Consider the following 13,055-nt stretch of genomic DNA (forward strand, 5'->3'; position numbering starts at 1 on the left):
ATGGGGAGAGATTTGCTGTACGGTAAAATAGTGCAGAAATGACTAAGAGGGGTTGTCAAGGAAGGAATACAGTGGTTATAACAAGGCACTAAATAGAATTGCTTCATTGAAAACTCCACATAGCAGTTCCTTACTTTACTTTTACCATATACTCCGTAAAATTTTACTATATGCTGTCCAATGCTTGATTGAGAACTCCATGTCGCAGTTTCTTAGTTCACTTTTACTATACTCTGCCCATCTACATTTCTGATGCCATAACATCATTCTAATCAGGTTTTCAAGAGTGGACATCTCTTCATATCGTCCAAAGGTACACTCTTTGACTTTCCCTCTCTAACTAGTTGTTCCGCCCAGTTTAGCGACATGGATAAGAAAAATTAAGAAGCAAAATGTTTCCATGTGTTCTAGTATTGTCGTGTTAAGCCTTTAAAGCAACATTGGCATGCATACTTCTTTCTTTTTCTTGTGATTATCAGAGGGACCTATGCAGATATGGCACTGGCACTTTTAATACGACTCTTCCATTATTGTTAATCGGTTGCTCAGGTTCTGTAGCTAAGTAGGGGCACTTGAATGTTGGGTAGTTCTCTAAGGAGGAAATCACCTTTAAATTCACGAACTTAAAAGATTTAAGAGTTATCTAAAGAGAAGTTTTTCTTGATGATAAGATATGTTTCTTATCACTAACATATACGAGGAACAGAAATATGTGGTCATGTACATAGTTCCATCGTCACTGTCAAGTTTGTTAGGTTGTCTCGTGTACAGAAAAATGGCCACCAAATCAGTGAACCATATTAATCCTTTGCATATCTGAATCATGGTCTGATATCACACACTATGGTATTAGGGTTCAATTTCACGTGGCTGGTTATGGTAATCTGATGCAGTTTTGGGTACCATGACTTTTTGTCCTAACGGAAAAGAGAATACTTACATATTTGCTTTTCAGGACTTGGATGGAAATCATGGAAAAAACGCTGGTTCATCCTCACACGAACATCATTAGTTTTCTTCAAGAGTGATCCTGTTAGTACCTCTATTCTCATAAGTTTCCTTTTCATTTGTGAGATGCAATACTTTACATTTATACATCTTAAGGCTGAAGATACGATTATTACTATTATGATGATCATACGTTTGAAATTTTCCTCCAAAAGCTTAACTCCTCAAGTATAACACATCATGAAGTAAAATGCCTTTAACCCTTAAATTTGTGGAACATGAGAGAGACATACCCAAGCAGCTGCTCGATCTGGTGTGAAGCAGCGTCATGATCAGATCCTCTTGTATGTTAAAGAATGGGCCTGGGTGATGTAGGGTGGAACCCTAATTTGATGATCTTTTCACACTTGGAGGAGGAAAAGGTGAAATCAACAAGAACAACAAGAGGAATCACTCAAACAAAACCCAAATCACACATCCACTAGAATAACATACATGAGATCCACAAGCATAACATGAACAATCAAGGGAAAATAGCACAAAGGTAAGGTTCTTCCAAAATCCAAAGGAGATGAGGTCTTGATAGTCTTCTCCACAAGGGAGGTCTTGATATCCACTTGGGGAACTTCTCCTAAGAGGTCTCGATCTCCAAGAAGAGGGGTAGTTGAGCAAAGCTCTCTCTAGAATATCTCAATATACTTTGCTAACCCTAATTCGTCCAAGTGAAGGGGTATATATCGTATAGGGAGAGAGGGGGATACATGGGTCAAAACCCGAGTGGCTGTGCACAAGCAGTTCCAGACGTCCAAAGGTTACCAGTCGTCCGGTGTCTCGCGAGGGACAGGACGTTCGGTACGGGTCGGACTTCCGACGTTTTGGCTTGGGTGCGGTGATGCCGGATTTTCGGATGATGTCGGATGCCCGGTCGTCCGGAGGGCTTTGGTCTTCCGCTGTTTTCGTATTGGACTGGGTGCACCGGATTTTCGGAGGGGTCTGGTCGTCCTATACTTACCGGTTGTCCGGCCACCGGAGAGCTTGTCGGCTGGGCCTTCTGGCTGGCTGATCCTCAGGGCGTCGGACGTCCGGTGGTTGTAGCTTGACGGCAACTCCTCTTGCTTCTTGTCCTTGTTGTCATGTCCGTTGTTCGTAGCGGCTCCATGGCCTTCCTCCAAGTATCTGATCACACGCAGCGTCTCCGCTTGAGGTAGTAGCCATGTCTCGCATGCGGAATGTGTAAGTTCGGAGAGGAACGAGTTCACCTCGGTTTTGATGGCCCTTGTACAAGCTCTAGTCATTGGTACACTTGGTGTCTTGGGAGACAAAGGTACGTCCATCGGGATGACCGTAGGATGCTCCGCATCATCTTCCTCCCTTAGGAAAGATCCGACCTCGGGTTGTTAACTCCATCACCATGGAAAGGAGATAGGTCCTTGACGTTGAAAATGTCGCTCATGTTGTACTTGTTGCGCGGGAGGTCGATTTTGTAGGCATTGTTGTTGTAGCGAGCTAGCACCTTGAATGGTCCATCGATGCGAGGTAAAAGTTTGTACTTGCGCTTGTTGGGGAAGCGTTCTTTGCGTAGGTGTAACTACATAAGATCTTCAGGGTTGAACACCATGGGGTGTTTGTTGTTGTTGAGCTTGATCGCGAGGCGGATCACTTGGTTCTCGATCGTGTGGTGTGCATCTTCATGCACCTTCTTGAGGTAACTTGCTCTTGCGCTCGCATCCATGTTGGTTCGCTCTTGTAGTGGTAGAGGGAGAATGTCCAATGGTGACAACCGGTTGAAGCTGTAGACGACCTCGAAGGGGGACTTGCCTGTTGTCGAGTGTCGTGCTCGATTGTAGGCGTACTCGGCGATGGGCAAGCATTCTTTCCACTCCTTGATGTTTTCTTGATCAACACACGGAGGAGTGTAGAGAGTCTGGTTGGTGACTCCATTTGGCCGTCCGTTTGTGGATGGTACGCCGATGAGAAGAGTAGCTTGATTCTAAGCTTGGCGCATAGCGTCTTCCAAAAGTAGCTAAGGAACTTGATGCCGCGGTCCGACACAATCATCTTGGGCACTCCATGTAAACGCAAGATTTCCCTACAAAAGAGATTTGCAACATGTGAAGCATCGTCTATCTTGTTGCATGGAATAAAATGTGCCATCTTACAGAAGGTCCACAACGACAATTACCGAATCTTCGCCATTTTGAGTTCTAGGCAAACCAAGCACAAAATCTATACTAATATCTTAGCATGGTTGGTATGGAATAGGAAGTGGCATATGTAATCCATGATATTGAGCTTTTGACTTAGCTTTGCGACATGTGATGCACCGGTTGGTGTAGCGTGCGTCGTCGCGATACATCTTGGGCCAAAAGTAGTTCTTGGAGAGTGTGGCGGAGGTCTTGTCGTGGCTGAAGTGTCCCATCAGTCCTCCACCGTGAGCTTCTTGCAAAAGCAACAAACGAAGAGAAGACTTGGGTATACAAAGTTTTTTAGTCCGCATAAGATAGCCATCCTTGAGATAATGTCGCTCCTAAAAATTGTTAGCTTGGCATTTGGCACAAGGAATTGCAAACGAAGTATCATGTGCATACAAGTCTTTAATGTTCTCAAATCCAATAACATTCAATTCAAGTTGAGTAACTAACATGCACTTGCGGAAAAGAGCATTCACTACTACATTTTCTTTACCCTTAATGTACTTAATGACATGCCCTTGCAGGAAAGAGCACCTGCTACTACATTTTCTTTACCCTTAATGTACTTAATGACATGCCCTTGCGGGAAAGAGCACCCGCTACTACATTTTCTTTACCCTTAATGTACTTAATGACATAAGGAAAAAACTCAATGAATTCACTCCAGTTAGCATGCCGTTTATTCAACTTGGTTTGACCTTTAAGGTACTTAAGCGTTTCATGATCCGTATGTAGGACAAATTCACGGGGTCGGAGATAATGCTCCCAAACATGCAAGACTCGCACCAAACCATACGTCTTATTATCATATATGGGATAATTAAGTTGTGGGCCGGAAAGTTTCTCACTAAAATATGCAATGGGTTGCTTTTCTTGCATCAACACGCCACTTATGCCATTACCAGTAGTGTCGCAATGCACTTCAAAAGTTTTGTCAAAATTTGGCAAGGCAAGTAATGGAGCATGTGTAAGCAAGTTCTTAAGCTCATCAAATATGGTAGCTTGAGAGGGTCCCCATATGGGGTGCATTCTTACTCAAAGCATGTAAAGGTGATGTAATAGTGCTAAGATTCTTAACGAATTGACGATAGAAACCAGCTAGGCCAAGGAAGCTACGCACTTGTTGCAAGTTGGTTGGTTGTGACCAAGTTTTAATAGTGTTAAACTTAGACTCATCAATTTGAACACCCTTAGAAGAGACAACAAAGCCCAAGAAAACAAGCTTATCAACACGAAAAGTGCATATTTCCATGTTAGCATAAAGTCGCTCGTTTCTAAGAACTTGCAATGCGTCTCTAAGATGTTTGACATGATCTACAAAAGGTTGACTAAAGACAAGGATATCATCAAAATATACGACAACACAAATGTCAATATATTTGTGAAGGACATAATGCATGACGCGCATAAATGTGCTAGGCGCTTGAGATAAGCCCATAGGCATGACTAACCATTCGTATAGACCAAATTTGGTTTAAAAAGCCGTTTTCCATTTGTCACCCTCTTCCATGCGAATTTGATAGTAGCCACTTTTAAGATCAATTTTTGAGAAAATGGTTGCTCCACTAAGTCATCTAGCATGTCATCAAGGCGTAGAATGGGGTGTCTATACCGAACGGTGATAGCATTAGTGGGACGACAATCGGAACACATGCGAAAACTACCATCTTTCTTAGGCACAAGTATAACCGGAACGACACATGAACATAGGCTCTCGCGTACATACCCGTTTTTCATGAGATGTTGTACTTGCTTTTGAATCTCTTTTGTCTTGTCGGGGTTGACACGGTAGGGTGCCTTGTTCGGTAGAGGTGCGCCGGGAATGAGGTCGATGCGGTGCTTGGTGCCGTGAAGTGGAGGAAGTCCCGGAGGTAGCTCATTGGGGAACACGTCCGTGAATTCCTGCAAGAGATGAGACACAACCAAAGGTAGATGTTGTGAAGTATTAGTCCTCACCGCTTCATCTTTGCATACAAGTACAAAGTGAAACACTTGATTGGCTCTCACTCACATCCCTCATGTCTCTTTTGGTGGCTAAAAGCACTAGGTTTTTCTTGTCGCTCATCGTGGAGTCACTCAATTTTGGCTTGTGGCGCTCACTCTCTGTGTGGTGGTTCACTCTCACTATTCTTTCCACGATGGGTCGATGCTTGCATGTCGGCGATGACTTGACTTGGCGACATGGTCGAAGCACGTACTCCTTGCCCTTCATTTTAAAGCTATAATGATTGGTTCGTCCGTTGTGGATGACGTTGCGGTTGAATTGTCAAGGTCTTCCTAGGAGGAGATGGAACACAGACATAGGAACCACATCACACTTTAAGGTGTCTTCGTATGCGTCAATCTTGAAGGAGACTTGAACAGTGTGTTCCACTTGAATGGTGTCGGAGTTACTTAGCCATTGGATCTTGTAGGGGCGAGGGTGCTTCATCTTGACCAAGTGTACCTTCGAGCATAATTCTTCGCTTGCCAAATTGTGGCAACTTTTGCCATCGATGATGACTTTGACGGAACGTCCTTGGATGCCCGCTTTGGTATGGAAGATATGGCATTGTTGGTCTTCATCTTGCTGGTATTGAAGTGTCAAGACCTTGGAGACAATTAGAACGAGGCTCGAATCATTGTCACAAAAGACGTGAGCGTCTTCATCTTCATTCACTTGGCGGTGCATGGCCATGTGCTCAAGTGCTTATATTTCTTCACCGCTCATGGAATCGTAGGTGCCGTCATCATTGGCGATCATGGTACGCCGTGTGGGGCACTGGTATGTCTTGTGGCCACGGCCTTGGCAAGTGAAACATTGGATGGAACTTGTCTTAGCGGTAGCATCTGTTGGAGTAGTTGATAACGAAGCTCTCGGCTTGTAGTTGCTTGTAGTAGGACGACTCGACGAAGTCATAGGTTGCTTGGAACTTGACTTGTTGCTGTTTGTGGGTGTAGCTCGAGTAGTAGTAGGAAGTGCCATAGTTGATTAAGCTTGAGTGTATGAGCCGTAGGTCTTGGAAGAGTACTTGGAGTACTTGAAGTCATCTTGCACTTGTCGCTTGCCTTGGTCGTTTGATGCACTAGCTCAAGGAGGTTGGAGTACGGTTGGAAATCGGCGATTTTCTTGATAGGGTGGTTGAGTCCATTCAATAAGCGTGTCATAGTTTGCTCGTTGTCTTCCTTGACATTGGCTCGAATTATGGCAATCTTTGTTTCTTTATAGTTAATCTTTAACCGACTTTTGTGCCTTGCATGAGGAGTTGTAACTTCTTGAAGAGATCATGGCTATAGTGTGTAGGCACGAAACGAGCTCTCATGACATCCTTCATTTAGGTTCAAGTTGTGATGGGTGTTTCGCCTTTCTCTTGGCGTCGCTCGATGACTTGCTCCCATCAAATGAGAGCATAATCTTGGAACTCAAGGGATGCCATGGCTACCTTCTCTTCCTTGTCATAGTTATGAAGACGGAATATCTTGTCCACTTTTGAGGCCCATGAGAGGTAGTCTTCGGGGTCGGTGCTTTCGGAGAACTTAGGCATATTGAACTTGAGCTTGCTGTAGCGTTGCTCCTCATTGTGATGGTTGTGATGGCGATGCCGCTCTTGTCTTCGAGGTGGGTCTTCAACCTCTTGCTCCTCTTCGTCGGCTTGATTAGCTTGGCGTTGATGGCGAGGGATTCATGCCCGGTTCCTCCTTTCGTGGCGCTCCTCAAGATGTGCGGCTTCTTGTCGCACTTGGTGGAGGGCCTCTTCTTCTCCGCGCACGCGACGGTTGCGCTCGTTGACGGCGCGAGTTGCTTCTTGAAGAGTACGTTGTGCTTCAAGCGCTTGTTCCTCAAGGCGTTATTGTTCTTGCTGGAGTGTGTTGCCGTCTTGCCCTTCTTGGCGTTGACGTTGTCGAGCTTGCTCTCTGTCCATTGCATCTTGTTCTTGGCAACGGTGCCGTTTGCGCTCACGAAGGTGGTCTTGCAAACCATTGCCATGGAATGGATTTTGTGAAGCTTGATGATCTTGATGGTCGTCTCAAAGATGAGAATGAGCTTGTGGAGGACTTGCATTCTATGATGTCTCCGAAGAATGTCGCCTTGAATGGTGTCCTCTCGACGAAGATGTGGAAGAAGCGCGGTTGACCATCATGACACGAAACTCTTCCATTTGGGTAGTAAGCTTGGCGTCAATGTAGTCCCGTGCTCTTGCTTCGGATTGTTGCAAGTTGGTGGTGAGTTGCTCGATGCGGTCGTCCAAACCTTCATTTTCTTGACGCAAGGCTTGTTGAATGCCAAATAGTTGAACCTTTGAGACATAGTCGTTCGGTGCGTCTTGCTCATCATAGAGTGGATTGGAAGAAGTGCTCGGCCTATCCATCATTGTCAAGTAGAGGTCAGTAGTAAAGGACAGAACAATACCAAAGTTACCTTTTTTGAAGATTGAGGATATATCAAGTATCACTCAATGTAATGCTATAATAGGGGAATTGGTACCGGGTTTGTTTCTCACACCTACAAAAGTAAAGCTTATGGAGTAGCTTTGTGAGGATAGGTGGCACAAAATTGATGCAATGGTTAGTAAGATGCCAATAATGTTGAAGAGATTCACAAATTCACAAGTGAAACAAGTAGACCAATGACAATGAGTCGCACACGAACACACACACACAGATGGATAATTGGGGTTGTGCAACCAAGAAATGAGCACAAAATGTGGAATCCACGGAAAACGCTCGTGTTGCACAACTCTAGAGAGACGCTAGCACGATTGCCCAAAAGGCTAGATACGCAAATTGTACACAACCTATGAGAGACAGATCGACTTTCTATCCCAAATATGCTATGTATGTATGGTTCTGGTGTTTCGCACACGATGATCCAAGATGATCAGTGTCAATATGCTATGCAATGTGGCGTGATGCTATGGCTATTGCTTACAAGCTCTTTGTTTTCCTCTTTGCTTAAAATGTTTTCTCCCTCTTTTTTTGGCCACTATGCGAAATGCTCAAACCAAGATAGCAATTATGTATATGAGGGAACTGTTAAGCTTCATGCACTAGCCAACGCAACCAAAAGTCCGAACTGATGGAAAGGGCTAGTGCAATCCACATATACTGTAACACCCCCTCTCACGTGTGACGGGGAAGACAAGTCAACACGTGCAACCGGAAGAGAGTGACGGCGCGCGAAACTCACGTATGACTCAAAGAGGCCACTACGTGGACACAAAGGGGAGCTACGAGCAATTTTTGGATAAATTATGAAAGCCAGGACTTGAACTCAAGACCTTAGCTCCGATACCATGTTAAGCTTCATGCACTAGCCAACACAACCAAAAGTCCGAACTTATGGGAAGGGCTAGTCCAATCCACATATACTGTAACAGGAACAAACTGATGACACAATAGATGATACGATGATATATGCATGCAATGAAAGCTATGCGGAGTATGTATCACTAAAGTGCACAAGTAGAATGGCCCGACAATACTCAACGGCTAGTCTCGGTAGGAAAGTGACGCAAAAATGGCTCGGTGTTAACAATGCAATAGCAAGGAGAATGTACAAAGATGTCGTCGAGGTTACCGTCCTTGCTTACCGTGTGGGTGTCAAAATGGGAAAGTGGTCATTGTCGACGCCGAGTCCGTGGCGAAGTTGAGTGGCGGTGATGTCGATGACGAACTGTGCCTAGTTAGCTGAAACACCTAGGAAACGGAAAATTGTGAACTCTTCTCAAATGGAAAACGTCAAATGGTGGTAGCGGAAGGTGTGGTGGTGTATCGGAAGCTCGATGGGTTTGCAGAAATGCAATGGTGGGTTTCGAAGTTGGCGACGCGGAAGAGGAGCTGGTGGCTGAATTTACCTTTGAAAAATTTGGTTTCGTCAGGCTCGGTCGGACGTCTGGTAGCTGTTGGACGACCGACGGTTGGATGTTGGCCGGACGTCCGGTGGTTGGGCGATTTCGGGACCGTGGAGAGGAAGATGAACTCGTGGATTTCGGGGAAGAAAAGAAAAAATGGGGCCAAAATTGGGTGAAATTTGTGGATGGAAGTGGTGGAAAGCTAGATCTACCTAAACACTTCTAATCCATGGATCAAAATAAACAAAACATCATCAAAGCAACAAATCACAATTTTTTTTGGTATGGCTCTTTTTGTGGGGATTTTCAAAATTGGGTAAAAACAAACAAAATAGGCTAGAAAATGGGGGTTAGGGATACAAAGATGTGAATCAACCTTACTCTGATCCAAGATGATATAGGGTGGAACTCTAATTTGATGATCTTTTCACACTTGGAGGGGAAAAAGGGAAAATCAATAAGAACAACAAGAGGAATCACTCCCAAATTACACATCCACTAGAATAGCATACATGAGATCCACAAGCATAACATGAACAATCAAGGGAAAATAGCACAAAGGTAAGGTTCTTCCCAAATCCAAAGGAGATGAGGTCTTGATATCCACTTGGGGATCTTCTTCTACGAGATCTTGATCTCCAAGAGGAGGGGTAGATGAGCAAAGCTCTCTCTAGAATATCTCTATACTTTGCTAACCCTAATCTGTCCAAGTGAAGGGGTATATATAGTCTAGGGAGAGAGAGGGAGATACATGGGTCAAAACCCGAGTGGCTGCGCACAGGCAGTTCTGGACGTCCAATGGTTACCGGTCGTACGGTGTCTCGCGAGGGATCGGATGTTCGGTACGGGTTGGATTTCCAGCGTTTTGGCTCGGGTGCGGTGATACTGGATTTCCGATGACGTTGGACGTTGGCCCGGTCGTCTGGAGGTCTCCGGTCTTCCGCTGTTTTCGTATTGGACCGGGGGCATCGAATTTCCGGAGGGGTCTGGTCGTCCGGGCGCTGGGGCGTGGCGGACGTCCGGTACTTATTGGTCATCCGGCCGCTGGAGAGCTCGTTGGGTGGGCCTTCCGGCTGGCTGATCCCCAGGGCGCCGGACGTTCTGTAAGGACCTGTCGTGCGGTGGTCGTAGCTTGCCGGCAACTCGTCTTGCTTCTCGTCCTCGTTGTCGTGTTCGTTGTTCGTAGCGGCTCCATGGCCTTCCTCCAAGTACCTGATCACACACAACGTCTTCGTTTGAGGTAGTAGCCATGTCTCGCATATGGAATGTGTAAGTTCAAAGAGGAGTGGGTTCACCTCGGTTTCGATGGCCCTTGCACGAGCTCTAGTCATTGGTCCACTTGGTGTCTTGGCAGACGAAGATACGTCCATGGGGATGACCATAGGATGCTCCGCATCGCTGGGCCTTATGAGCCACACTGGAACGTGGGATCACATACAACACTCCCCCTCAAGAGGGGTGATAAATCAATCATTCCCATCTTGTCACATGCTAAGCTGCAATCTCTTGTTCCCAACCCTTTAGTCAAGCAGTTTGCTATCTGTTGCCCTGAGCTCACATACTATCTTGATAACCCCAGCATCCAGTTTTTCTTTGATGAAGAATTTGTTAATCTCCATATGTTTGGTTCTATCAAGTTGAACTGGGTTGTTTGCTTTGTTAATTGCCCGACTTGTTGTCACACCATTCATTCATATAACTAGTCTGCAATATCTTCAGGTCTTCTAATAAATTCTCCAAAATAATCAGATTTCGCAAGCAACATAGAGGAAGTATGAAAGGATAATCCTGCCGAGGCAATCGTATTTGTTTTGGTAGATATGCTCTTCAAACACTTGAACCTGCTTGGATCACGGCGAGACACTAGAAGCAGGACGACGAGCAATAACACGATATGCATGTCGTAGTGGAAAAATATGGGTCCTTATCCATTACTCACTCAATCCCTGAGACATGGATATGTATTCAGCATCTACAGTTGATTTGGAAACAATTCGTTATTTCTTGCTTCTCTAAAACACTAGATTTCGTCCTATGAAAACACAATGGCCTAAAGTTGATCTCCTGTCATCAAGGGGCTAGCCCTATCAGCATCACAATAACCATCCACGACAAAGTGTCCATGGCTCTTGTATATCATTCCTTTCCCAGGAGAACCTTTCAGGTATCTCAAGATTCTATAATCTGCCTCGAGATGTTCACTTCTAGGCTCATGCATATATCTGCTCACAACATCCACTGCAGATGCAATGTATGGTCGTGTATGACACAAGTACAACAATCTTTCCACCAATCGTTGATATTTCTCTGTGTCCACCAGATCACCTGATTGGGCAGTCACACTATGGTTTTGATCAATTGGGGTTGAAGCAGCTCGACAACTCAACATGCCAACATCATAGAGGAGGTCCAGGGTATATTTTCTTTGACAAAGAGCTATTCCTTTTCCACACCTGGCCACTTCTATACCAAGGAAGTACTTGAGTCGACCAAGATCTTTAACTTCAAAGGCCTTACTCATACACCCCTTTAACATTGCTATCTCTTAAGTCATCATCACCGGTAATAATGTATCATCAACATAAATTTCAAGGATGGTTATTTTCCCTTTAGAAAGTCTATAAATCAATGTATGCTCAACATTGCATTGTCCATGCCCCATGCCACATACCGCACGTCTAAACTTGTCAAACTAAGCTCTTGGAGATCACTTCAGTCCACAAAGGGCTTTTTTTAGCCTGCATACCTTGCCAGCAGTCTCAGAAGTCAAGAACCTAGGTGGAATCTCCATGTATACCTCCTCCTGCAAGTCTCCATGCAAGAAGACATTCTTCACATCAAGTTGGCGTAAAGGCCACTCGAAATTTGATGCACGGGAGATCTGAATCCTCACGGTGTTCATCTTTGCTACTTGAGCAAAGCAAAGGTCTCATCGTAGTCAATGCCGTATGTCTGGCTGTACCCTCTTGCCACAAGCCTTGCTTTGTACCTTTCAACCTTTCCTTCTTCATTCTGCTTCAGTGTATACTCCATTGGAGCTGGCTGCGTTCTTTCTTGTTGGAAGGTTTGTTAGTACCATGTCTTTGTTCGTACACATAGCCTCCAACTCTTCCACCATGGCCACCCGCCACTTTGAGTCCTTTGCCTCTTCCAGTCAGTCGGAATTGACACAGACCGAAGAGAAGCAACAAATGCTTTGTGGGTTGGAGATAATGCTTCATAGGAGACATAATTTCCAACAGCCCATTGAACCCATACCGTTTCTCTGGTATCCCTGCTTGTGCTTGAGTAGTTCTTCAGCCTGATCCCCGTCAGAGGAGATGGAAATCACATCAGTACTACCCTTTTTGTTCCGTTAGTGGCTGATATAGTTGCTTCCCCTGATGTGCAACCCCGTCACCTCGCTTCCGTGAATACACCTTTAGCTGTTCCTCTTGCTCTGCTGTCCACCTTGGCACACTACCAATCCGAGTCTGTGCATGCTTACATGAATACACACCTTTAGCTGCTCCTCTTGCTATGTTATCCACCTCGGCACACTACTAGTCTGAGCCGGCGTAACTACATCATTGGTGGAAGCTGATGCTGGCATCAGAGGAGCCACACGAGTTACTAATGAGCTGCCTGTTGCTAAAGGTGACTGCTGCATCATCTGCATTTGTGTGCTACTACTCTCCCCCTCTTGACCAATTTCTGGTTGGAGACATCGGTCAAGTTCTTCAAACAAGATACTTGGATCAATTTTCTCACCATAAAAAGGTTCCGATTCACGGAAATCCATGCTCACAAATGTCCGCCTCTCAAACGGACTCCCAACATTTGTACCCTCTTTGCCCTGAAGAATACCCAATAAAGATACACTGGGGGCTTCACCCAATAAAGATACACTGGGGGGGGGGGACTGGAAATCTGTCTCGAGGATCTAATTTGTTGACTGATGGCCTATCATCACGAACAAAATAAGTGCAACCAGTCACCTGGGGGGACTGGAAATCTATTTACTGCGAATGATTTCATACCTGTCATCCAGGATGGCGTGCGATTGATCAAGAAGGTGGCCATCATGACAACTTCACTCCACAAT

At 45.1% G+C, this 13,055-nt stretch overlaps 1 protein-coding gene across 1 annotated transcript in view; it reads left to right on the plus strand.

Moving 5' to 3' along the window:
* LOC123086113 (rho GTPase-activating protein 7) overlaps nt 1-13,055 on the plus strand; it is a gene marked incomplete at its 5' end in the record, with an annotated part of 38,084 nt that overhangs the window by 1,040 nt on the left and 23,989 nt on the right. Inside the window, 2 exon segments of the mRNA XM_044507827.1 lie at nt 277-313; nt 956-1,032. Of these exon segments, the coding sequence (XP_044363762.1) occupies nt 277-313; nt 956-1,032 (114 nt within the window).

Source organism: Triticum aestivum, chromosome 4A, assembly GCF_018294505.1.
Source record: "Triticum aestivum cultivar Chinese Spring chromosome 4A, IWGSC CS RefSeq v2.1, whole genome shotgun sequence".
NCBI classification, from domain to species: Eukaryota; Viridiplantae; Streptophyta; class Magnoliopsida; order Poales; family Poaceae; genus Triticum; species Triticum aestivum.